Consider the following 27,278-nt stretch of genomic DNA (forward strand, 5'->3'; position numbering starts at 1 on the left):
GAATCGGGCCTGGGGGGTGTAATACCCGGCACAGCCACTAGATGGAGCCACAGGAAATAAAACACGCAGAGAGCGTTTGACGTATACACTCTATACCGTCTCTCACCGAACTAACACCGGACCAGAGTGCTTTTGTCGTGTTTTTATTTCCCCAAAGGTGTGATCAAATATCAGTATTATCAGCCGCCACTCTTGCTGTCATGTCAATGTGAAGTTGTTTCAAGCACTTCTTTACACACAGGATGGCAGCAGCAGCACTCAGTGATTACTGCCCCGTGACCCGCCCTCGTTTACCCCCTCTCTCACAAACGGGACTTCCTCAGTCTTGCCCCGTGCGTCTCCCTCGGTGTGAGGATGGGGCAGTGAGGGTGAACGACAGACTTGTGGAAAGTTTCTTTTGCTCCCCCCCCCCCACCCCCATCTTCATTGACTCCCCAAAACCTGCGTGTTGCCATGTTGCGGGTTGTTGTAGACTCGGCCAAAGGTCTGCCCAAAAAGAAGCTTGGAAGTCCTGATCCGATCACATCTGTGATTTTTAAAGGTAAGTGTGTTTTTTTCCCCCTGAAAAATCAACTTGGAAAAAAGTAAATATTCGGTCTAAGAGAGAGATGTAAAGTGTACACAGCAAGTTCACAGTCACTTCATTGCGTTTAACTAGATGTACTATGACGTCACTCTGTGGAATGAATACTTTGAACGTGATCTTTATTTGGTGACCAATGCAATGACATGTATTCAGTTGTGCCCCTCAATAGCTGCTTGTGCATCAAATGGACGTGTTGTATACTAAGTAGCGATGATGTGAAGATGTATTGAAGAGAAGTCCGCCGACACCGTCTTGATTGTATATAAAGGTTTATTACAAAAAGACCAGCATCGATTACAAGCCCTGCAGAGCTTGGAGAGTGTCCGGCCAAAATGACAACCCTCCCGACTCTTCTTGGGGGTTACCTTTATAGGCCCATCGTTGGCTTGAGTAGGAACATCTGGTTGACTCAAGATATGCTATGTGAGTCCTAAAACTTAGAGGGGTCAAAAGGTGAGGTGAGGGGTCATCAGGAGACCCTTATCTTGGCATTCCAAAGAAAGAGATGTAAACACATATTCCCCTCTCTTTCCGTATATGGACAAAAAGACACTACAGACGCCCACTGAGAAGTTTATAATTAAAAAAACCCGATAAGACTGTAAGTGTCCTAAAAGTTGTATTTCACAAACTTAAATCACCACAGAGACAGTTGAGTCATGTCACAGCAACTTCAAGATGCACAGACGGTGAAGTGTAGGGACCGGATCAGTCTGGATCAGTGTGATTAGTTTAGATGAAGGCAGCAGACTGCAGAGAAGGGAACGAACCAGTTGGTAATTGTGGAGCAATTGGCCTTGAGCTACTGAATTCAAATCCATCACACGGTGTAAGACAAAGAATGGAGAGGGTTTGATGATCGTGTCAATCTCTCCTGGTTGGTCTCAGCTGTTTTATTTGTCCCATTGTCATGGTCATCAGCCTCAGGTGTGGCAGCTTCTCTCTTTTTTCCCCTGTGTGTGTAAAGGAAGTATATCTGCGGCCCACTGACCTAACACAAACACGCAATTGCATGTCAATAACTTCTCTCAACTTTGTCAGCGGCACAGATGGGTAAAATGGCTGTTTTATTGAGTCCGTTGTACTTTGTGCGTCCCAATCATGTTCGTCATGAAGAAAAGCTTAAGAACAAGAAATGAGAAAGATAATTGATAATACAGAAAAAATATTCCACTTTCCTTTTAGATGAAAAGAAGAAAACCAAATCAATCGACAATGAGTTGAATCCCGTATGGAATGAGGTAAACACACGCACGCTAACACACACACACACACACACACACGCAGGCACGCACATATCTCTGACTTGACTACTTTGATTGTCAATCAGTTTAGCTCAGGAAAGCAGGAATCGCTTGATTGCTTACACGACCCTTTAAACACCACAGACATCAAATTGTGAAAACATTCTGTGTCGATCATCACATGACTACACAGTATGTATTTACTGCATCAACAGATTGTGATGCAGTAGCTAATGTAGCTGAGTTTAGATATCCCTGTATTTGGGCTTTTGCATGTTACCAGCATATCAATATGTGTTGCAGTTAAAGTCTCTGCTCTCATATATAATGTGGCTTCTTCAGGGCACGACAGCAGGTGAAGCTCTATGTCTGATGTACTTTTTCCCCCGACTTGTCTCGCAGGTGCTTGAGTTTGACCTGAAGGGCACTGCACTGGAGCCCAGCTCCTACATCGATGTGATTGTGAAAGACTACGAAACCATTGGGAAAAACAAGTAAGTGCAGTGCGTCTCTGAGACTGAGCCCCTTCTTAAACGTTGGCCGTATACTTTGTGCAACAGAGGGATCGCGGTGGCAAAAACAAGAAGCTACGTGCCTCACCACGCTCAATCACAGTGCCTCCTTATTGTAGTCTGAAGGAAGACTTTCTTGGATGGGGGTCGATTAAGTGAGACAGCAGGTTAGGCAGCAATATTTCAGGTGTGTGCATGTCTCTATCTTTTCAGTTGTGAGTGGATGTCAGCCCCCCCCACACACACACACACACACACACACACACACACACACACATACACTCATAACCGATTCAACACAGGCACTCATTAAGCCTGTCTTGATCTGACAAAATAAAAGTTTTAACTTTGCTGCTAAATAATGATTTGCTCATGCTACAGGCACACTGGTTATGACATGGGTCGTTGTAAACCATGACATACAAGGAAACAAAGTGAGATTTTTTCGCAGTAACCCAGTGTTTGAGTTATGTAGCTGGCTGCCTCTACCCACTCACACCCTGTTTGCCATGCTGTGACTTGTCGGGGCTGTGTGGGATGTCTGATGCTGATTGGGCAACATGGATAGATGAATTGCTGTTTGTCTTCACTCTTGCTGGGAAATGAGTGGCATTGTACGGCTTTAATAATGCGTAAGGAGAAGTGCTGTAGTGCAAAATGTTTCTAGGTCACTGTAAAACAGCTCAGGGTTTCTACTTCCAAATAAAGCTAAAATCACATATGGGACCAATTTAGACCGACCACAAAGAATGTTTCCAAAACCAATTACTGTGATCAAAGTCGTGTCTATCGCGAGAAAAACAGTGCACATGGAAGCTGTTCTTAAGAAAAGAATCAGACATGTATGTCAAAACTACATGTTTTATTTCGGATCATGTGCTCTACCGAGTAAAAGTTTCCCCATATGCATGGGACAGTCATAACTGGGGGAGGGGCTTTTAAAATGGGCTTTTCCGTCATAAGAGTCCATGTTAAACTGAGTAACGTTTTCCACTGGGCCGGCCCGTCTGACACACTCCCTACATATCTACACTGTGGGACCAGAGCACCACTTCTCTCTTTCTCTCAAACGGTTTTCCAGCTGCTGTTTTGGGTAATCCCTGTTGTCGTGGCAACAAAAAAAGGGGGGGGGGGGCAGGGGGGGGGTTCATGATTTAGGAAAGTATTCAGAAAAAAATTGTAGGACAAAGTATGGTTTAACTACAAAGTACTTAAGAGTTTCATTAATTTAGACACTGACTCTGAATGACAACATGCCCATTCTTTGAATATGAAATGGCAAATGTTTTAGGTGTGTTAATTTAAAAGTGTTTAGGGTTAATTCGAAGGGGTAAAGCTGTTTTACACACAAAATTAAAAGTTAATCCTCTGGGGACCACGAATATTGGGACAGCATTTCACAGCAGTCCAGCCCATACTGTCTTATGAAACATTTCAATTAAAAAAAGATTAAATATGAGGTGATCAAAACAAAACCATAACTTAACACTGTGAAACGTCATGCTCCAGTCAAGTTTGCAAAGGTGGTTCAGATTTATAGATTTGGCACACTCAACACCATTGTTACCACGGCTACATCTGGTCAGGAAATCTCTGGGTAAGAGACATAACATTTCTGACACGAGCTCTAAGCGGCGGACCAATCACAGAAGAGCTGACCAATCAGAGGAGGCAGGCCATGAGCAAAGAGCTGAAACAGTTCACGATAAGAGACATATAATGTACATCTTGAACATTACAGTGTAAACCTATTCATGTACATGCCCAAATTTAAATTAGGAACCTGTAAATAACCGATTTATGGGGACTTTAATTCCTGTACCAAAGTGTGTGTCAATTCTTCAGTAGATGCTGAGATATTTCAATGAATAAATCAAAACTTTGGCCTGTTGGTGAATATAATAAATCACAATTTTGAATTCATCCTCTGGGTAGCTTTTATTATCTGTAGTATATTTCACAGCAATCCATCCAATAGTTGTTGAGATTTGGTCAAAATTATGTAAATGGTCAATTTAGTAAAACTAGTTCATGGTTAAAAATGAACCTTTATAAACTCAGTCGGAACCCTGTGGTCTGGACTGTCATTTTACACCTGCTTTGCATGCTGCTGTTAAAGCACTTTGTTTTTACAGCAGAGATATTGACTGTAAAGTTCTCCAAAAGGGTTGTAGACTTTTTTTATGGTGACATTCAATGACAAAAAATTGCTAATTTACATTACTGTTCAGCACAAATATATTTGGAAGGTAGAAATGCGGTGATGCAAAAAAAAAAGCCATGTAGAAATCCTTCATGGGATACAGCTATAAACATTCTTTCACATCGCAGTTGTTGTTTTTTTGCCAATTTCCTGTATAAAAAGGACAGTCAGACATTAGTGCGTCCAAATATTTCACCCACTGCACTTTCACAGAACTTTTATTTGAAAACATGTTTCCTTGCAGTGCGGAAAATTCTTATAGATATGATAAAACAGTCTAAGAACTGTCAGGGAATCACTGATTTTCACACCCCTCGGCACAGATCTGAGACGAGATGTATCATCACATTCATCCATCCTCACTGATATGTTAAAGGATATCAATGTTGAAAGGCGGAGGGTGTTAACTTTGCGAACTGTCACCCAACCAAGGACACTTGCCGCTGCTTATGTTGAAAGTCGTGCCTCACCCCTCACAGATGGTTAAATATAATCACTGGGCTGAGACAAATGAGAGCTTCATGATATTTAACATGGCAGGGGCTAATCTTGTGAAATGTATTTGTGTATGACTACAAATAGGGAGCACTGCTCTGTGTCATTGGCTGCAGAATAATTTAATATTCTGACAATGGCGAAAAACTGCGTCCAATAATAACCCTATGCAAGAGATTTCACTCTGCCTGAGGGTGAGTGATTGCAATTATTTGAAAATGGGGGATATTTCTTTCTATTGGACTCAGCAAAGCTTGATAGTGGTCACAAGTCTGTTTTGGTCATTCCACTGTGTTTACAAGGGAAACAATAGGAAGATTGTCACTCCAAACATGTCTTTCTTAATCTGTTCACGTTGTTTACGGTACAATACTGAGTTATGATAATTTTCCTACAACTGACTGTGAATGTTCAGGCCAGTGTTTTCTTTCAGGGTTTGATAGTGTACAGTCGGACTCTCTTTTCATATTTGAATGATCGTATCAGAAAGGACTCGCACCGAAAACAAAAGAGATGCAAAAATATTTCTGAATCATAGTGACAGCCCTACTGTATGTCTGAACCGCATCACCTAACCAACCCTCCTACCAGATTAAAGCGTTTTTATTAGCTTATTAAAGTGATTAAAATGTTTGGGGACAGGAAAAGTTGTTGGTAGAGTTGTACAAGTAGAAAAGCTCCATCCACATTCACTTCCTACCCGAAGCCAAATCCTGCTCAAGAGGATTGTGATTATGACTCAGATTTGAGGCTACATACCAGGTTTATGGAGTCACTGGATCCCTGGAGAATCCCTGTGTCAGTCTCCTTCCTGCAAAACCGATAACACGCCATCCTTTATCTCTTAAGATCTGTCCAACTATTTTGTGTAGTGACCTGAAATGCTTGTAACATGATATGCAGCTGTTTGGGGGGAAAAAAACTAATTCCTGCCAGAGTAATTTTGTATAGTACATTAAATCACTTAACTTTCTCTTTTTCTATTTCTATGGCTACAGTAGAACTATACAGTCTAAAACTATGTATAAATGTATTGAAGATCTATTTTATGATGCTGTTTAAGCTTTCATACTACATGTTATGTGTGTCTGTTCAGTACCTACCAAGACAAATCATATGAGTATCCTGATGTCTATCACTGCTTCGATGTAATTGGTCATTTTATGATTGGAGTCATGTTTAAGTCACTTGACGTGAGCTCAGTTGGCGTGTCTCGTCACGGTGACTGATTGCCCTTTCAATTCTCTTTTATCTCCTGAAATGTTCCATCCACGTCAATTAAAAGTTGTTAGCAAAGCTCCAGTGGGGATCTTTAATGTCTCGCTAGTCTTGAATGTGTTTGATTCTAAGCTTACAGTGAAGTAAAGGTCTGCAGTTAGTGTGTGTGACTATCTAATGGAAATTCCTTCTATCAGGAACACTGCCAAAACATTATTATACTCAGTCCACCATAATAATGATGAATTACTGTACAGAATACTGTACGACATTCCATTAGATACACTATATTACTCAGGACAGAACATTATTTCGTCCACCCAGAGATATGTTTCTACTAGCCAGGCTTCTAATGGTTTAGTGGAAACTTGTATTTACTCCTAAATCTCTGAGCATAAACATGCTGCACAAAAAGTGGTGTACTTTTTGACTGCACTCCAAGACAACAATTTACCTCATGCAACAACAAACTGGGTCAGGGCAATGCAGGGCAGGTCAGTTGATAATGCATGAACTCATCTGTGAGTGAGAATAAACGAGGCTCGCTGAGAACAACATACATAGGTTTGAACTCTAGTTCAAACCTATGTATGTTGTTCTCAGCCTTTTCTTTTCAATAGCTATTTTGTTCTACTTAATTATTTAAGAGATCATGATTACTTAAGGAAATGCTTAACCTCACGTTTTCGACCTATATGCAGAGGCAAATAACATGATGAAAACTGTGGGCATAATGTTTTTCACACGAGATTTTATGCCAAAACTTTGTAAGAATTTTTTTTTAAATTCCAGTGATTTTACTAGGTGACTGTAATTCTAATGACATTTCCATGTTTATTGTGTAGTTACATGACCACAAATAGTATTTTCTTGGTTCTGTCCTTCATAGTATGCCACTAATGAAAATGATTACAAGACTTTGTTCACTTCACTTTGCAGTTCACATGGTCAGGTGATCTAAACACACTTTAAAATTGCTGGTTGGTAGCGTCTGTGCGGTGATGTGCTGTGTGCTGGCCCATGAGGTGCGTTTGTTTGTCTGAGCAGGCACGGTTTGTTGGCTCTGGGTGGTGACTAATATGCCCCTTCTGTGAAAATGACTTTTCACACAAACACCAGCTCATCTCTGTGTGGGCTGTAACGTTATCACTGACTGGAATGGCAGCTGAAGAAGTGTTTCTATTATTTAGTCCACGTTACTTGTATCACTAAGAGGTAGACCAAATGATAGGAGCCCCGCCAGTTTCATGCAATACAATTGCGCAGAGCCAAAAACTGCAGCCCTCAGTGACCAGACAGTTGAATCAACACTTCTCTAAAATGGATTCAACACAAACAATGCAACTGTAATGAAGGTAGGATGTATTAAAATAAGAAGAGGTGGACCTAAGAAATGTCCAAATCATGAACTGTGGCTTTTCTACATTAGGTTAATAATCATTCTCTACAGCCATGTCAGAACGTTTGAAATTGGTGAGACTGAAACATCAGCTTACTATACAAATCAGTGTTCAGTCATTGATACGGAAGCTAGTGTAGTAAACTTGAATTTAGAGCCTAACCACAGGCAAATTTTGCCCAGTTACATCATACACACATAAAATTAAAATGGCAGATAATGGATAGAAATCTATGTAGGTATATAATGTTTGCCTGCTGTGTTTTTTCCGAACAGATTCCTCGGATCGACCAAAATCTCTTTGAGAGATCTTGCCTCGGGTCAAGTGAGATCACTACCATCCAAAAATGTGCCTTTGGTCAATGAAAGTGGACAGAGTATTGGAGTAAGTTTTTATTTTTCTGTCTAACTAAATAAAAAAAAACAATACAAGCAACAGGAAGGCTATACTTTTTAAAGAAATAAATGAATTATTTAACCAGCCAATCATTTCCTCCCAGGCCACAATCAACCTTGTGATTGGCTATGAGCCTCCACCCAGCGCTGCACCAAACCCCAACGACCCTCAAGAAGGAGACACTTCGATGGATGCTGGTATATAATTATGGAGATATTGATGATGCAGGACAAGATTTACTGGTAGCATTCAATTCTATTACATGCATGTAACTTATTTGATCTCCTTAAATAGGTGGCGGTGGTGTTGATGGGGTTGATGAGACTCTACCTGATGGGGGCCAAATTGGCTCTGCAGGGGAGCCCTCACGTACTGGTCAGGCTGTTAACCTCCGGCAACGACTGGTCAGGACACAGAATCGCCACCGACTGGTCAATAAACCTCAGGATTTCCAGGTCAGTGTGACAGTTTTTATGTATTATATTATATCATATTATATTTTACTATGCAGGTCAAAAAGAGAACCTTTTTCTTTTTTTGCTCCAAATCAAACTCTTAAAGCCACTTTGTGTAGAGTCTGTTATTTGAATAAAGTTATTCAATCATGATTGGTTATAGAATGTCATCACTTCATCGTCTTATTCAATCCGGCAATTATCCCTCCCTGCACTCCAAATATATTGTGTTCACAAGAATTGGAGTTCACAATGATCTTTGACCTTTGACCACCAAAATCCAATCAACTCATTGTTGAGTCCAAGTAAACAGTTGTGCCAAATTTGAGGACATTTCCAAATGCTTTCAACCCCTTTATGGGAGGGATCAGCATGGATTGCTCTCTGCATGTCACTTAATGCATTTATTCTGCTACTTTTTTCCGCTTGTTTTTTTTTTTTATTACATTCATACACATTCGTACACTCCCGGAATAGCCGCCAGAGGCAATTTAGGGTTAAGTGTCTTGCCCAAGGATCGGCATGCGGACTGGGGGAAGCTGGGATCGAACTGCCGAATTTTTGGGTTGGTGGATGACCTCCTGAGCCGCAGCCGCCCCGGCCACTGCAATTATTTTAAGCTATGCTAGCTTGTTAGTTGTACCCAGCTTATGTATTTGTATGTTCATCTTATGTGTATTTACATTAACACACAGGGGGGCCACAGGCCTCAGGTTTTTGGACCAAGATACTTTTGGTCAGAATAAGATAAGATACCATGATACTGTTTGTCTTTCAGATCCGTGTTCGGATCATCGAGGCCCGTCAGTTGTCTGGGAATAACATCAAACCCGTGGTGAAGGTCCACGTGTGTGGACAGACCCACAGGACAAGGATCAAGAGGGGTAACAACCCCTTCTTTGATGAGGTACCATAATTTCTCTCTCAGTGAAAACACGACGCAGATTTGAGATGGAATAAAAATGGGTTTGTTTTCATTCTATCTCTCTTGAACTTAAAAGAATTTGAAAATGTAAAGGTTAAGTTGTTCAACACCACACATTGTCTACTTACAGTAGATGTATTACTTTTTATCTCTATATGTATAGACATTTTTTTCTATATTTGCAGATGTTCTTCTACAATGTCCACATGCTACCATCAGATCTGTTTGATCAGAGCTTGAGTTTCCGGGTAAGCATGATGCATTTCAGTTTTGACCTCCTGTCCTCTGTCAATAAGTATTAATATATAAACTGTGTATTATTGCTCTCCTCTCTGCAGGTGTATGATTCCTATTCACTGAGGGCGGACAGTCTAATGGGGGAATTCAAGGTGCTTGGTCTCCCTCCCTCTTCCAATAAATTTTAATATGTAAAGAGTGTGGTTGATGTGTACATAGAGTCTGGCTGATCTCATTTCGTTCTCTCATATAGCTGGACGTTGGTTATGTTTATGATGAACCAGGTACGTTTTTCACAAACCACAAACTTGATTTGTGTGTCATTTACATTTGCACAGAAATGGCTGTTGTCTGACGTATATAGGTCAAAATGTGAGAGGGTTGTATAATTGCTTTTTGTTTATGTAATTTGATGAAAAATGCATTTATATAATGCAATTAATGTGATTAACATGAAACTGTGTCAAAGTCTATTTATATGATTTGTCTGTTTTTTTTCATTTCTTATTAAAGCAGCTATAATTAATATTTATTTTAGTAACATAGTCCTATTTCTGTGTGAATGTGTTGCTAATTATTATTAATCCACAGAGAAAATTATCACTCTACAGTCGATTTAGCATCTTGATACAAAAGCTTGTTGTTTTAGTTTTTCAAGCTTAACTGTTCAGGTTTTCTCTTATTGCTCTCATAGTGTTGTTTTTTGGGCTACAAATTTTACTCTGATTATGACTTTGAGAGGAAATAATATGTATACGTGTGTAAGCACATGTTGCTTTTCATTCCCTTTTACATTCCATCTGATGGCAGGGGGGTTTTAAGGGACCAGGCAAAAGGGACCTGGGGACCTACATCGAACTGGGGGCCTTCCCCCAATGGTGTCTGTCTCCTGTACATAGGCGATCATATAATTTAAGAGGATTCTAACAAAAAATTTTGTTGCTGTGAACCAATATTATTAGCCGTTCCTTGGGGCCCCAGGGAATTTCCTGATTTGCCTATCTTGTTGCAACGCCCCTGCCAGATGACCCAGTCTGTATTAAGGAGGTATGTGTCCTTTATGTGCTGTATTTATATGCGTTTGTCCTATTGCAGCCCACTGCGTCATGAGGAAGTGGGTTCTGTTGAATGACCCAGATGACTCCAGCTCTGGGGCTAAAGGCTACCTTAAAGTCAGCCTGTTCGTCGTGGGGACCAGAGATGAGCCTCCGGTACAACACGCATGCCGACGTTCACTGGCTGTTTCCTGTTTCCACATGTAAATAAGGGGGCCACGCCCCTCGCTCTCTCACAGACTCTCTTCCATTCCTTTCTATCTCCCATACACAAGGTGGAGAAGAGGGAGTCCAGTGACGACATAGATGACATAGAGAGCAACCTGCTGGTGCCGGCCGGTGTGAATCTGCGATGGGCCACCCTGTCGCTGAAGGTGTTCAGAGCTGAGGACGTTCCTCAGAGTGAGACCAGCTTTAGATTTATAATTATTTAGTTACACCAACATACTCAAAACACACTCGAAAAACATATTATATATATTATAATACTGTATAGTACAATCAGTAATGATTGATAATTAATTAGGTCCTTCAATGTTTTCTCATTTCAGTGGATGATGCTTTCGTCCAGACCCTGAAAGAAATGTTTGGAGGAGATGAAAACAAGAAGAACCTGGTGGATCCTTTCCTAGAGGCCCGCTTTGCAGGCAAAAAGGTCCCACCTGATCATTTGTCCCTTCGTTTAGGTGCAGTGTTAAACCTAAGCAAGCCGGGTACTATATTGTCCAACGGAAGAAAAGCTGATGTGTGCTTTTGCTGTCTCTGCAGCTCTGCACTCAGATAATTGAGAAAAATGCAAACCCAGAGTGGAACCAAGCTCTGCACCTTCAAGTCAAGGTAACAAGTCGTCAGGATGAAGAGCTGTAGCGCGAACGTAAGAAAGTGATGGACATTGTTGATGAATTATCAGTCTCACTCTGTTCCTGTTCTCTTTTTTTGTCATTTCTATAGTTCCCCTCTATGTGTGAGTCTGTCAAACTGACAGTCTTTGACTGGTGAGTAAAACAAAACTCCAATTTCCACTTCAGAGATGTTCTGATTGTGTTCAGGAAGTAAGGGATGTGGGAACTTTGTGGTACTTTGCTCTCTCAATATTTCTGCAGTGTGGTCAGCTATTGTATGTGTGTGTCTGTACTTGAGAATAATGTAGCAGCATATGACTCAGGCAGCGCAGGCTCCTCCCTGTCCTTCAATAACAAACTCAGGGATCCTGTTGGCGCCGTATCTCGGCTGATTTTCATCACAGTGTGTTTCCGAGTGAGTCAGCTGCAAGATAACCACAGTTCCGGGAAGGCTGAAGGGAAATAAGTGCAAGAGGAAAGGATAAAAAAGAGTGTGCCCCTCAGAAGGTGTTGAAAACCCACTTGAGTTCCAGGGAAAACCGATTCCCCTTTTGAAAACTAAAACATTTATACAGAAACAACAAGATATCTTTCTATTCCATACACTTCCTTCATATAGGCAGGGAAAAAACAAAGAAAGTGCGCCTTCATTTTGAAATGTGCGTACACAGTGTAAAGTAACTGTCTGATTGCAGGGATCGTATGACGGGGAATGATGCTATTGGCACCACATACCTGAACCTGGCCAGGATAGCCTCCTCTGGTGGAGAGATAGAAGGTATTGGTTCTAGATTTTTGAAGAAAACATAACAATAAAAATTGGCTTAAGAAAAAAAAGCTTAATAAGTTGTGTATATATATATATATATATATATATATATATGCATTATATATAACAATTTTGCAGTAACTAATGTCACTCTTATGTTTCTGTTCAGATTAACTTCTAAATATTACTTGAATTGTCCTTTTTCTCCTGGCGTAGAGGAACATGCGGGACAAGGGGAAATGTCATCGTATGAAGGTTCACCCGTGCTCTTTTTGCTCTGCGTTGCATGAGATGTGCCTCATAAAGCATGTTGTGCACGCCGATTACCTGAATAGGTTTAACTCTGTTTGTGCACACTGCAAATAAACCTATGCTATGCTCTGTCTAGACATTAGTATTTGAATGTCTATTTTCGTTTTTTTTGGTTGCCATAGTGCCAGCCACTTGCTTCCACCGTTTCCACCTGAATCTGTCCATCACCGCCGCCTCAAATAAAGCAACACTGATATACTAACATTAAAGCTTTGCTTTGATTAGCCTGAGTCTATTTCAGGAAAAAGTTGATTCAGGTTCCTTCTCTCTACAGCTAAGAGTGGGGAGGCTGAGGTGGGTTTCCTGCCCGTCTTCGGGCCCTGCTTTGTCAACCTGTATGGCAGCCCCAGAGAGTTCACCGGGCTGCCAGACCCCTATGAGGATCTCAATCATGGCAAGGTAGTGATATCATTAATTAGACTCATTTTTTTCTTGTTTTCTCATATAATATGAGGCACCTATAATCGAAAACTCCCTTTTCACTTATCAATGTCCACAATCCTTATAATGTCTTTTCAACATTTCATATCATCGTGTTGTCATTGCACAGGGGGAAGGAGTGGCGTACAGGGGCAGGATCTTGGTCGAGCTGTCCACTAAGCTCGAGGGGAAAGTAGACAAACCAGTAGACAGTATCCACAGCGATGACATCCTAGTGGCACAGGTATTGTAACTATTTATCCACCGGTTGATACCTGACGAGGGTCGTTGAGTATGACAGCAGTGTGTTTATATTTTCCTCTTCTCGTTCCCTTTACCTCTTTCTGTGCATCAGAAGTACCAGAGGAGGAGGAAGTATTGTCTGTGTGCGGTCTTCCACAGCGCTTCCATGATTCAGGAACCTGGGGAACCAATCCAGTTTGAGGTCAGCATCGGTAACTATGGCAACAAACTGGACACCACCTGCAAACCACTGGCCTCCACCACTCAGTATAGCTGTGCGGTATTTGATGGTGAGTGATGAAGCTGTTATCTGATGCGGTACTTTTATTCACGCACTTTAGACACATGCAGAACCTGTGTAATTGGATTTCTTGAATGGTTTCGCAGGTAACCACTACTATTACCTGCCCTGGGCAAACACTAAACCAGTGGTAGTGGTTACTTCATTCTGGGAGGACATCAGCCACCGTCTGGACTCTGTCAACATCATCCTCTACATCGTTCATCGGCTGGTAAGACTGCTCTATCCTCTGTAATCCTCAACAACTTTGATTGATTGATTGCTTGCAGTTTTTCAGCGACTAAATTGAGTATTGAACTAAAGTTTGTTATGTGTGTGTGTACTGTACATGTTCCAGCATGAGTCTGTCATGGGGGTTTAAAATGGGAGCGTAATCTTCACCCATATTTTGTTGTTGTTTCAGCAATCTAACCTGGAGGCGTTTAAAACTGCCATCTTGGCTAAAGTCTCTGACAACCAACTTGTAGAGGTGTGGCTGAAGTTGCTCAATCAGCTGATTGAAGACCTAGAGAGGTGAACTGAGGCTGAACGACGAACCAGTTCTGTTGTCTATGCATCTTTTAATGTTATAAAATATCAGATGAACCCAAGAGAGTCTTGAAATGTGTTTAATTATAAATAACCTGTGAACCAAAAATGTTAAATGCAGTGATGTATTGAGAGTTAACTGGGCTATTGGTCAGTATGATCCCGGTCAATGTCTTTGTTTTTGACTGAACTGAATAGTAGCTCGTCTGCTCTCCCTCAGTTTCCCGACACCAGAGTTGGAGGGACGCTCCAACCTCACGTCTCTGGACATCCAAATCAAAAAGCTGCGAGACAGCGCTTTGACGGCCATTCTGAATGGAGTCAGACACATGAGAGAGGAATCCATGGAGATCAGAGACACTCTGTCTGACATTGAGTGCTGGGCAGACAAACTGCAAATGTTGGCTGAGGAGGTACAAACAGACTGCGCGTTTTCTTAAAAATGTGTTTAGATTTTTCTGTGCAAATTATTTGTAGGTGATCGGAGAGCTGCCTATTCACGTTCACTAGTGCTGTCATATGTCATGTGCTCAGAAACCAAAAAACACTCACCTGAAATATTGGGGAAATTATCTTTCTTACTGCTGCATTTAAGCATTTGAAATGACACTATGGTCCGAGGGGACTTCAAAACAAGGTGATTTACCATCAAGGACAAAGTATTTATTTCTCACTTGATAGACAGTCTATCCATAGTACTGCATCCATTCACATGTTCTTATTCTCACTGTGTCCAGCCCCAGAGCAGCATGCCTGACGTGATCATCTGGATGCTCCGGGGTGAGAAGAGAGTGGCCTACAGTCGCATCCCCGCTCACCAAGTCCTTTTTTCCACGTACAGTGAGCAGGCCTGTGGTCAACACTGTGGCAAGACACAGACTATCATTTTGCAGGTACACATCTGGACTCCAAAGAAAAATCAAGGAAAGATTAGGAAAACTGTTATAGCAATGAGTTGCATTCGATTTTTTCGAAAAACACTGCGCCAGACTTCAGTTTCTCTGAAATTATAATGCTCATATGGTTTTATTTTTCCATTCCCCTCAGTACCCCATGGATAAGGAAAAGGGCTTGAAGGTGCCGGTTCAGATTAGAGTCAATATGTGGCTGGGTCTGTCTGCTCATGAAAAAAAGTTCAACTCCTTCTCTGAGGGAACCTTCAGTGTGTTTGCTGAGTTGGTAAGATAAACATGACTTTTAAAGCCGAGCAAGAGTTTCACTTAGGAATGTGTTTACTTGTCTGTATTCACAAAGTATTGCAGGGTAATGTTGTAAGTAGATCTTGAATCTTTGAAGTTGTTAATATTATTTAGTAAATGTTGGCTTTCAAGTGAAATCAGCACCTAAATTGAGACACGTCCTCCTTTCCATTACAGTACGAGAACCAGGCCAAGGTGTTTGGGAATTGGGGGACAACGGGACTGGTGGGACGCCACAAATATTCAGATGTAACGGGCAAACTGAAGCTGAAACAAGAGTACTTCATGCCGCCCAGAGGATGGGAGTGGGAGGCCGACTGGTTGATTGACCCAGAGAAAGCGTGAGTAAAATTGGGAGAAGACAATTTGGCATCTCCCTCCCCCTCTCTGAACGAGACGAAGACCTTGTAATTCCATGTTTGAGGAATGAGGCAAATTTGTCTTAATGGAAGTTTCACTACTGCTAATTATGGATGAATGTGTGCGTTTTTTACTGCCCCACTGAACACGTACATGTTTGGACTGTGTGAACTGCTCGCTACTGTTTACATTCCTCTCATTCCATAGAAAAAAGATTGAATGACTAAGTCCAAGATTGTGCCAGTGAGCTGGAAGTTGTTTCCATTGACCTTTTAATCCTCAACTAAAGAACAACTACTCTTTGCACTTTGCATTTATATAATTTGTTTGATTTTCCATGTACCAAATATCATTAGTACATTTCTGTGAGCAAGTTCTTCTCATGAGACTGTAAATCTATGTACAGACAGGTGACAAAATAAAGGAAATAGGTGGAGAGTCTTAACAAATGCAGAGCTGTTCAGACAGGGCTAAAGAAGAGAACATTGTTATGCCATAATAGAACTAAACCATTACACATTTTTTAATAGATGAATAAATGTCTGTGTGGAGCATCACAAGGAACCACACCTTAAAGATCCAACTTGACAGCTTGATTTTAATAAAACCTTTTACCTGAATAACTTCCAACATGTAAAAAGCCCCAGTTAAAAACACACAGACCCCGCCCTCTCTCTGACGGCCTCCATTGGTGTACCAGGGTGTCCTGTCCAAGGTTTACTTTGGGTGACATTTAGTAGCTTTCCTTATATTTTACACACACACACAGAAAACTTCATGTTTGACATTGTGTTTCAGTCTGCTGACAGAGGCCGATGCAGGACACACTGAATTCATGGATGAGGTATTCCAAAATGAGACTCGCTTCCCTGGTGGAGAGTGGAAGGCTGCCTCTGAGCCCTTCACTGACGTGGTGAGAACAGCACACTCGTATTCAAATAATGTGCTTTAAATATCAAACAATCAAACGCACCTAGTTGAGCTTTTTCTGTGTCATTGTGACACACACACACACACACACACACACACACACACACACACACACACACACACACACATGCACACACTTCACTCCTCCAATGACATTTATGAAATAGCATGTGAGAACCTATACACAAAAATAAACAAATAAAAAATGAATGTGTGGAGCTAATGATTTTTTTGTGTTTTGCAGAATGGAGAAAAGAGCCGTAACCCTGGAGAGTTTGATTGTCCTCCAGGTTGGACCTGGGAGGATGAGTGGAATGTGGATGACAACAGAGCTGTGGATGATCAAGGTACAGATTCACACTTGCTTCACAGTTTAACGCTAGAAAGTATTTTGTTTGTTTTTTTATCTATCAGGCGGTTTATCTCCAGGTGTATGTAGTCAATTCAAAAGTGCAAAGTGAGTCTGAAACATCTGTCTTGGTATTCCTTGGCTCTGACTTACTATAGCCTCCTTGTCAGATAAGATAGGTGATAAAAATAGCTCGTAGACTGGGCCTTTTCACAGGCTGTAGGACTGTTCTCAGGGTGGGTGTTGGTTCTGTGTGGTATGACAGTAAATGTAAAAAAGCCTATTATGGTAGAATTTGTACCATGTATTGTCTTATTGTGTGATTGTACATGTTTGTGTGTTTGTACCTTACAGGCTGGGAGTACGGAGTGACCATTCCTCCAGACGACAAGCCTCGGTCCTGGGTCCCGACAGAGAAGGTGTACCACGTCCACCGCAGGAGAAGGCTGGTTAGGCCACGCAAGCGAGCTACACTTCCTGGAGGAACACCTGTGGAGGTCAGCATAGGACAGTAGGGCAGTACTGCATGTAATGTAGCAGCATTTGCAAGTTTTATGTCATTTAAGTTCTTTTTAAATAGGATGTTTTTACTGGTATCCAGGTGTCTCGGTCACGAATTTATCATGGTGTATAATTGAGCATCAATTATTTTAAAGGAAAATACAAGTTTGAGCAACATGTTTATCCCTAAACACAGAGACAAGATCGAGGTGACCCTGAGGGATGGGAATTCTCTTCTCTGATCGGCTGGAAGTTCCACAGGAAGGAGCGTTCAGGCGATACGTTTCGTCGAAGGCGCTGGAGGCGCAAGATGGGACCAGAGGACCGCCTTGGAGCGTCTGCTATCTTTCAACTGGAAGGTGCATTGGTGAGTAAAGGGAGAAAAAAAATAATTTCGGATGTGGACCATAGTTTAGGTCTGATTTCACACAGATGGAGCCTGATTATGAGTAGACTGAATAGATACAATTCAGAGAGGCATACAGTTTAAGTATCCATCCCTGTACAAATAGGAAGCGATGCCACGTAAACCAGATCTGGGATAACTGCATCATTGAATATTTTCAAATATTTACAAAGGTATTAACCACGTCCACAGTGCCGTGGCACTGACTCACTCAGGTGTCTGTTTGGTTTACTTTGCAGGGTGTTGATACTGAGGAGAAAGAGAAAGGCTCAAAGGCCGGTTCCTCCAAGCTCTTTGGTGCCAACACGCCCACTGTATCCTGTGCCTTTGACAGTGAGTGATGCCGATACCAACGAACATACAAATGAACTTGCTCTTACATAAACAAGCATGGATATATGCTAAACACCGACGGCATACACTGCTCAGCTGCAACATTAAAACCACCTGCACGTAAAAGTGTGAAGGTCCCCCTCGTGGACCTGAGGTTTACATTGCATTCTAAGAAGATAATCCATCTTATCCACTTAACCTGTCAGTGGTTTTGATGTTGTGGCTGATCAGTGTACATGTAAATGTCTGTTATGATACACAGCATACACATGTGATCTTATTCTATTTCTATGCACCCCCCTCCCGCTATAGGGCCATATGTGTACCATCTGCGTGTCTACATCTATCAGGCACGGAACATGTCATCTATGGACAAGGATAGTTTTTCAGGTAAGATTTAAATTGTTGATCTACATATCAAAAGCCTTAGGTTCTAATAACCATATCAAGTCTGCCAACTATTAAACCACCTGTTGTTTTCCTTCACAGATCCGTATGCACACATCTCCTTCCTGCATGTCAGTAAGACAACAGAGAAGCTGCGAGCAACGCTGAACCCAACCTGGGACCAAACTCTGATCTTCAGTGATGTGGAGATTTATGGTGACCCCCAGAACATTTCTAACCACCCCCCTGATGTCGTGGTGGAGTTCTACGACCATGACCAAGTGGTAGGTCGTGGAAAATATACACGGAGAAACCCTTTGTTTAATACAACCTATCTATGTTGTTTGTGCTTAATGAACGACGTTGTAATATAATATTATACACCTAAATTTGACCCTGTGTGGTTCAAAGTTCTGAATTCTCTTTCTTAGAAATTTTAGCCAAGCTGTAACTTTGCCATGTTATCATCTCTGTAGGGGAAGGATGAGATGCTGGGCCGTACTGTTTGCATCCCAATGGTGAAACTGAATCCAGGCACGGATCAGACACCTAAACTTCTGTGGCATCCCATCATCCAGAAGGGTCAGAGGGCAGGGGAGGCACTGTTGGCTGCTGAACTTATCCTTAAAGACAAGGTTTGCAATCAAATTGAACCAGAATAGGCTACTTCAAAGTGTTTAAAACAAGAATATACTTTAACAAATTAAAAAAAAATGTTTTACCCCTTCAGTTTGTTTGTTGTAGACATATCTGTCCATTCATTTATCTTATGAAACCCCCATATTTTAAAGCATTAATTGCTAATTATTGATTACTTGTTATTTGAAGGGATTTACATCATCTTCACATGCTCATTGTTGGTCTTCCAGTTTAATTAAACTAAAAATGATGGGGGTGAATGCATAGAGGTAATCCATACTCTTTTCTCTGTAGTCGGGCGATTCAGATCTTCCTCTGGTTCCTCCAAAGAGAGCAGAGAACCTCTACATGGTTCCACAGGGCATCCGGCCTGTGGTGCAGCTCACTGCTGTGGAGGTAATACACAACCTTAAATGCTGTTACTGTGAACTCATAGCTTTGACTCTAAATCACCCTTTGTGTGAATCCCTGTATCCAGATTCTGGCATGGGGTCTGAGGAACATGAAATCTTACCAGCTGGCCTCAGTGTCTTCACCCAGCCTGGTGGTGGAGTGCGGCGGGCAGAGGGTGGAGTCGGCCATCATCAAGAACATGAAAAAGAGCCCCAACTTCCCCAGCTCTGTCCTCTTCATCAAAGTGGTAATGTCAGGTTTACACAACCTACAGAGTTTGTGTGGGAATTACGGGAACACGTCCCTGGGATGGAGAACTTCAATACTTTTTCTCTCTACTCTCCATCCAGCTCATCCCAAAGGATGAGATGTACACACCTCCCATTGTGCTGAAGGTGATCGATCACCGTCCATTTGGCAGGAAGCCTGTGGTTGGTCAGTGCACCATCACATCTCTGGAGGGGTTCAGATGTGACCCGAATGTCATTACTGCAGACGGAGCCATGTCTTCCAAAAGTAAGGAGGCACATGAAAAAGTACAAATTGCTGTGATATTCCGAGACAGAGAGAGAAAAGGCCTTGTTTTAATGTTGTCCTCTGGTCATTGACAGTGTCCCTGATGATGGCTTCCCCTGGCAAACATGTCTCTATTAACATGGATGAAAAGAGACCATTGCTAGAAGCTCAGGTAAACTCTATGATGTTCTACCACAACCAATTCATAATTCCTTGTGCAGATCTTTATAAAGCTGTTTTTTTTAGACATGAATTCTGGAAAATGTCAGCAAAATTGCGTGCAGACATCTTCCAGAGTTTGCCTTTCACACGATGACAAACGCAGCAGGAGATTGTCCGAGTCAGACGCGTTCACACCAAAAGGAAAATCTCCGGAACATTCTGTGGCGTCTGGGAAGAGCCTGCAGGAGGCAGGACGTGGCGATAACTCTGCTGCGGAAAGCTGCAGTGTTTAGTCTACAATCGACACGCCCACTCATTCGCTGAGGTTTTCCTGCTGTATTCTAACATGGGGTCACTCGGACATTCTCCGGAAATTTTACTAGAGGAGCTGGAAGGAAAAGTAACGGCCAACGTCCGAAGCAACATCTGCGGACAACATGCGTTCTCACATAAAGCCCCTCTGGAAAAGTTTCAGGAAAAATGTCCGGGCTTCAGTGCATGTCTGAAAGCAGCATATGGAACTTTTGGTTTTTACTCTTTCTGAAAACATACTGAGTTGCCTCTGTTCACTAGTCGCAGAATTTTACTCTCATCAAATTTTACAAACTTTATTACTCTGGCTTACAGTTCATGTACAGCATGTCAGCTGCTGTCAACAAAATGGCTTCTCCTACCTCCCACTTTGTATGTATGATTACCTATTACAGCTTTCTAATTCACATGGCTGGGTACCAAGGCTGAGATCACTTAATCCACAGCACGACAGCAAGCTCAACTAATGCCTCATAGTAATGACAGTGTTATCAATGTATATGGGAATTGTCACAACAACTGTAATTGTACTTGTCACCAATTTAATGAGCACATTTTAATTATCTTTAAAACATTTAACTGGGAATAAATTAGGCCCTCAAGCATGTCACTCACATGGAAGTTGAGTTTGCTATTAAATCATCATTGTGGCAGAAGCCCTGTTTTCATAATTCTGCTTACAGCAAAGGTTTGACATTTTGGGAGGAAGGCTTATTAACTCTCTGGTTTTTAGATATGAAGCTTCAGCAAGTAGCCAGTTAGCTTACCTTGCCAAATGTCAAACTATTTCTTTAAATATCACAAAGCTTTAAAATGTTGTTTTGGCCTGAAATTATACCCAAGTCTCCCAAGTGCCAAACAAGAAATGTATCAAGAATCTAGTCTTACTCTTCTGATTTAACTATTACTCAAATCTAAATTTAGAATTCTACTTTGGGGATCATTTGAGGCCAAATCTAACAGGCAAGAAAACCATAAAGCCACCAGTGCTGCGTTGCACAGAAAGAGACGGGTTGTGTTTAGTGACTGGACTCTTACTGCTCAATGTTACGCCCCTGGTTTCACAGATTTGTCAGATGTGAAATTACAGCTGGGATCTCTTTACGAACCTTCCTTTCACCATAATACACGTTTTCACTTTCTTATCAACATTTGCAGCTTGTTGTATGTACTGTTTGTGTTACCGTTGTATGTGTAGTGACTTTCTGTTTTGTGTCACCTTGCATCGCCTTCCTCCAAAGCTTGAAGAGAAGGTGAGCGCTAACAAGAGAATTATGACTGAGATTTCAGATTTTTATACCAAATGCAGAGAGTTATACATTTGAATATTTAAAATATGCAATTTGATCATCAGGAAAAAGAGACAGTCGATTGGTGGAGCAAATTCTATGCTTCAACTGGAGACCAGGATAAATGTGCCCCTTACCTCAAGAAAGGATATGACACTCTCAAAGTAAGTTGGCCTCGTTAGTTAGTTAGAGTCAAAAGTGTGTTGTATGTCATTACTGTGCAATTTTCTGTAGCTTTAGATGACTTGAATATGACTGTACATTTTCAGGTGTATGACGAGGAACTGGAGGATGTCCCACAATTCAAAGGGCTGACAGATTTCTGCAACACCTTCAAACTGCTGCGGGGCAAAAATGAAAATGGGGACGATGACCCTTCAGTGGTCGGAGAGTTCAAGGTAGTTGGACACCATTCACAATCATAGACTGTTATATACAAAGGGCTCCATGGGCTTGTCCAAATCCACTTGTCGATTGTACTTAATTAATTATTTGGATGTATGTTGGGCCTAATGCAATAAGCCAATCAGAGTGCCCTCTCCCTTTCTCGCCTTTAAACAGTGAAATACTGCACCATTGACAATAAGATGAGAATTCCTCCATGTGGGAATGCAACTGACCAGTCATCTTTAATAGGCCAACACGGTCATGGGTGTTTGAGTGCATTTAATGTTTAAACAACATGATTGCTGAACGGGAAAATGACAACTCTGTGTCAGTCTGCTATTTGCAAAGACACTTGCATCGTGCTGGGCGACGCTTGATGCCAGATATAAAACAGGGCCCGAACACTTCTTTAGATAGTCTGCCATCAAAAAAAGGTCAAAGATATTTTTTAGTAGCTAATACGTTATGATTAATTTCCTACTGGGGGACTCCTGAATGGCTCGTAAAGCTCCAACATGAGAGCTGCGTCTCCCCAACTCAGCACCAAGTCTAGTTCTTAAAAATTAAAAAAAACAGGAAATTTTACATTTCATTTGCTTGTTTTCCTTGTACCTGCAGGGTTCATTCAAGGTGTACCCTCTGCCAGACGACCCAGGTGTTTCTGCTCCTATGCGCCAGTTCAGAGAGCTGCCAGATAGTGGACCTCAGGAGTGTCTGGTCAGGATTTATGTGGTCAGGGCCATAGATCTGCAGCCCAAAGACAATAACGGCAGAGTAAGTGTGAATCTATGTTACCAGTGATAAAAGCAACATATAGTACAGTATTTCAACACACCAGTCAGCACCTGCTGCTTACACTTGTCCTCCCTCTCTTGCTCAGTGTGATCCATACATAAAGATATCGCTGGGAAAGAATACGATTGACGACAGAGACCATTATTTACCCAACACCATCTACCCTGTGTTTGGAAGGTAAATGTTGTGGATGAACACATTTAATCGACGTAGATAATATAAATGGGGACTGTATTGGACCTTCTCATTTCTCCAAAACTTTTTTGGTTTTGTTTAGGATGTTTGAGATGACGTGTTACCTGCCCCAGGACAAGGACCTGAAAATCTCTGTCTACGACTACGATCTCCTGACCCGCGACGAGAAGGTTGGTGAGACAGTGATTGACCTGGAGAACCGCTTCCTGTCCAGATATAACTCCTACTGTGGCCTGCCGCAGACATATTGCACGTAAGGAAACCCCATGGGGTAATGTTAAGTCTGATGGGAAAATGAGGCGCAAACAGAAACAGTCCCTCATGATCAGTCTCTCATGGACATCTCTCTCTCTTCTTAGTTCTGGTATTAACCAGTGGAGGGACCAGCTGAAGCCGTCTCAGATCCTGGAGAACATGGCCCGTCTAAAAGGCCTGTCCAAACCCAGGACCGAAGACAACGGCACCTCGCTCACCTTCAATGGCAAAGACTACACGCTGGCTCAGTTTGGTAATGTCAATGGTTTACAAGTGTAATAGATTAGATAAAGTCACAGTTAACCCCTAAACCACTGTCAGGTACAGTGGTTTTATTCACAACTCTCTTCAGAATTTTTCTGAAGAAAAAGAAGCAGGAAATAGGTGATTTTATTAAAATGTAATGTCAAAATTGTATCACATCTTCTGTATGCTCATCATATGCTACAGGGCATTAAAAACATGATATTGCGATCTCAATGTAATAATAGATCGCAGTTGTTCGACGGACTTGACTGACATTTATGGACTGATTAATGATCTTTGACTGGTATAATATGATCTAAGTCTACTTAAAGTGCAAAACGTTGTCACATCCAGAGAACAACAGGGAACCGCATCAGCACCTGGGTCCAGCACGAGAACGACTCTGTCTGCACGTGCTCAGAACACAGGGACTTGTCCCCGAACATGTGGAGACGAGGACCCTTTACAGCTCCTTCCAGCCTAATCTCTCTCAGGTTGGGACCCATAACTCACATAGTGTTATCTACACAATGCGTGTGCACCTGCACTGTTGACGCAGCCACCATGTCAAACATGTACGTTGTGCGGTTGTAGGGAAAGCTTCAGATGTGGGTGGACGTTTTCCCCAAAAGCATTGGCCTGCCTGGTCCTCCCTTTGACATCACACCACGCAAGGCTAAGAAGTAAGTGCTGTGCAGCTCTGCAGTACATTTCCACTGGTCACACCAGACACCAGTTAACGTCCACTGTGTTTGATGTCAAGGTATTTCCTGCGTGCTGTCGTCTGGAACACCACCGATGTGACGTTAGATGAGGCGAGCATCACTGGAGAACACATGAGTGACATCTATATCAAAGGGTGTGCTTGATTATTCATTCATATTAGCTCAAGCCTTGCTGAAAGTGTGCCTTAATTGTAACACAAGTCATACCTTATTAAAAATGATTAGATGTTGTACATAGATTTTAACACAATATTGGTGATTTTGAAGTTAAAAATGCAGTAGAAGGTTACTGGGAAACAGGAGAGGAAGATGAATGATCACACCTTTTGTTTCCCGTGCCAGCTGGATGCCAGGCATGGAGGAGGACAAGCAGAAGACAGATGTTCACTACCGGTCCCTGGATGGAGATGGGAACTTTAACTGGAGGTTCATCTTTGACTTTGAATATCTGCCTGCTGAACAACTCTGCCTCGTGTCAAAGAAGGTGCGGCTCGTCTGAACTATAAGAGTTTTAGATGAAAAAAATTTAGAAATTGATAATCTAAAGTGTGTTTTCACATGTTGTTTTTTCAACAGGAGCACTTTTGGAGTCTTGACAAAACAGAGTTCAGGATTCCACCCAAGCTGATTGTTCAAATATGGGATAATGACAAATTCTCATTGGATGATTACCTTGGTAAGGCACTACATTTACAACAGTTTGATTTACCCAGAGACGTTACAAAACCTGACCTCTGTAGCGTAACACCCTGTGATCCCAGGCACACTGGAGCTGGATTTGCGTGACCTGGTAGCTCCTGCGAAGACCCCAGAGAAGTGTGGTCTGGCGATGATGGATGACCTGGAAATGGGAACTCCACACAAGACGGAGCTTGCCAAGTCTCTGTTTGCACAGCAGTCAGTCAGAGGCTGGTGGCCCTGTTCCATCGAACAGGATGGGAAGAAAGTCCTGGGTGTGAGTATGAATACAAAGAACACCCACAGACAGATGGAGGCAAACATGAATTGAGCAATAACAGGCTTGGAAGATGAGCAAATGCAGTTGAAGACTTTACTCTTGGCAGGAATTTTGGAATGACACAGACACTGTTGACTTAAAAGCTTTTTAAGGGAAACAAACAACATGAATGTGATGCCTCTTGCTCCAAGCTGCTGTCTGTTAAAAGTGACAGGACAAAGTCAGTACTAAAATGAGAACAGCAGAGAAAAATGAACATTGTCTTTTCTGGAATAAGAACGTTACTCTGAAAGTCGTCAGATGTCTTCATTGCGATTAGTGTTGTTGTATCATGCTTATTCATGTGCTTCGCTTGTGTCTGTATAGGGCAAAGTGGAGATGACGCTGGAGATTGTGAGTGAAGCAGACGCCGATGAGAGACCAGCTGGAAAAGGCAGGGACGAACCCAACATGAACCCCAAACTGGACCCTCCCAAGTAAGAATATTTTTGGTTCATTAAGAGACTGTGGTGGGACAATTTAAGATTGTCAAGGTGAGTGGGAAACACCACGTTATCCAGATTTGATCTGCCTTTTTCTAGCTGTTCTTACTTGAGCAGGCTCTAATGCCTAACAAGCATGACTTACTGTCTGTTCCTAACTCCCAGACGCCCAGAAACATCCTTCTTCTGGTTCACCAACCCATGTAAGACCATGAAGTTCATTGTGTGGAGGAGGTACAGGTGCCTCTTCATCGGAATCATCCTCCTCGTCATAGTGCTTCTCTTCATTGCCATCCTGTTGTACTCTCTACCGGTAAGGACAGACCAGAGGCAGGCCGCTGAATAATATCAGTCATATACTCTGAAATCATTTTTGATTGTTCTCCTCCCTTTTTTCAGAACTACATCTCGATGAAGATCGTGAATCCTCTGAAATAACTTCACTATGGAGGAGCAGCAGTGGAACTGTAATGGAACATTCAAAATATCTACAGGATCACGCTGAGCACACGTGCAACCAAAAAATCTCTGTAGCTTTTTTTTTTTTTTTTTAATGCCTAAAGTGTTTTATAAATGGGGAAGGGTGCTTGCACGTTTACACTACTTCACAATTAGATCACTGTATCAGCATATTTTACCATGAACACTTTGTCTACGCCACTAAACTGTGAGACTTTGGAGCAACACCTTAGGAACTGGACACCTGTGATTTGTTTCCAAACCACTGCTTTTATCACGCACGCACACAGTTACCAGAAAACTGAACTCCCTTTACACTGCAATCCAATAGAACAGTCCTGTAATAAACTATTATACGATGCAAAAAGAAGTTGATTCAACTCTTTTTAGTGCCATCTGTTGGTAATGTTCTACTGAGTTGTACAATAAAGTAAAAAAGGTTTGTAACTTTATTATGACAGTTTTATTAGATAGCATTAGTGTACAAGGCTTTCCCTTTTTATCACTTGATGTACTCACGCCAATATTTTTTATTACCAACTGCCATGTCAAGTGTCTAATGTATATAACATAATATACTAAACTATATTCATCAGTTGTTGGTACACATTTATCAACGGGAAAATACACGCGTGTCTAAATCAGTTTGAGCAGCAGGTTTCTGAAAGGGTGATTTCCCCCCCATTAGGAGGAATTGTTATTTCCTTTTTATATTTTCTGGCATGGTGTTTCTATTGTATGTTATTTACCTCAGACTATGATTCTAGTCTACTTTATTTTATTATCACTTTCCCCTGTGCTACTGCTGTCGATCCTGAATTACACCTACAGCGATCAATAAAGGTTCATCTTATCTTAA

The 27,278-nt window shown here is 41.8% G+C and overlaps 1 protein-coding gene across 4 annotated transcripts; it reads left to right on the forward strand.

The window, feature by feature from the left end:
- Positions 1–336: 336 nt before the first annotated feature.
- LOC118287570 (myoferlin-like) lies at positions 337–27,278 on the forward strand. 4 transcript variants are annotated; one of them, XM_047327622.1, is made up of 55 exons: positions 337–541; positions 1,772–1,827; positions 2,233–2,324; positions 7,934–8,042; positions 8,158–8,251; positions 8,349–8,509; positions 9,288–9,416; positions 9,620–9,682; positions 9,773–9,823; positions 9,925–9,955; positions 10,767–10,882; positions 11,002–11,128; positions 11,278–11,381; positions 11,495–11,563; positions 11,678–11,721; positions 12,264–12,346; positions 12,554–12,592; positions 12,924–13,048; positions 13,200–13,313; positions 13,425–13,602; positions 13,700–13,824; positions 14,017–14,126; positions 14,362–14,554; positions 14,879–15,034; positions 15,189–15,320; positions 15,518–15,681; positions 16,499–16,613; positions 16,875–16,977; positions 17,334–17,476; positions 17,677–17,847; positions 18,126–18,219; positions 18,532–18,609; positions 18,709–18,890; positions 19,083–19,241; positions 19,540–19,641; positions 19,724–19,885; positions 19,989–20,154; positions 20,250–20,326; positions 20,944–21,000; positions 21,870–21,881; positions 21,983–22,081; positions 22,187–22,315; positions 22,923–23,078; positions 23,185–23,276; positions 23,377–23,547; positions 23,654–23,802; positions 24,150–24,289; positions 24,390–24,478; positions 24,559–24,654; positions 24,863–25,004; positions 25,097–25,196; positions 25,282–25,475; positions 25,845–25,954; positions 26,126–26,273; positions 26,360–27,278. In XM_047327622.1, the coding sequence occupies exons 1-55, from the start codon at positions 454–456 to the stop codon at positions 26,396–26,398; spliced, it is 6,228 nt and encodes a 2,075-aa protein (XP_047183578.1). In that variant the 5' UTR covers positions 337–453; the 3' UTR covers positions 26,399–27,278. The 4 variants fall into 4 exon arrangements, with proteins under 4 accessions (XP_047183578.1, XP_035468770.2, XP_047183579.1 ...); XM_035612877.2 differs by lacking the exon at positions 20,944–21,000; XM_047327623.1 differs by lacking the exon at positions 12,554–12,592.

The sequence above is a fragment of the Scophthalmus maximus genome, chromosome 16 (assembly GCF_022379125.1).
Source record: "Scophthalmus maximus strain ysfricsl-2021 chromosome 16, ASM2237912v1, whole genome shotgun sequence".
Taxonomy (NCBI): Eukaryota; Metazoa; Chordata; class Actinopteri; order Pleuronectiformes; family Scophthalmidae; genus Scophthalmus; species Scophthalmus maximus.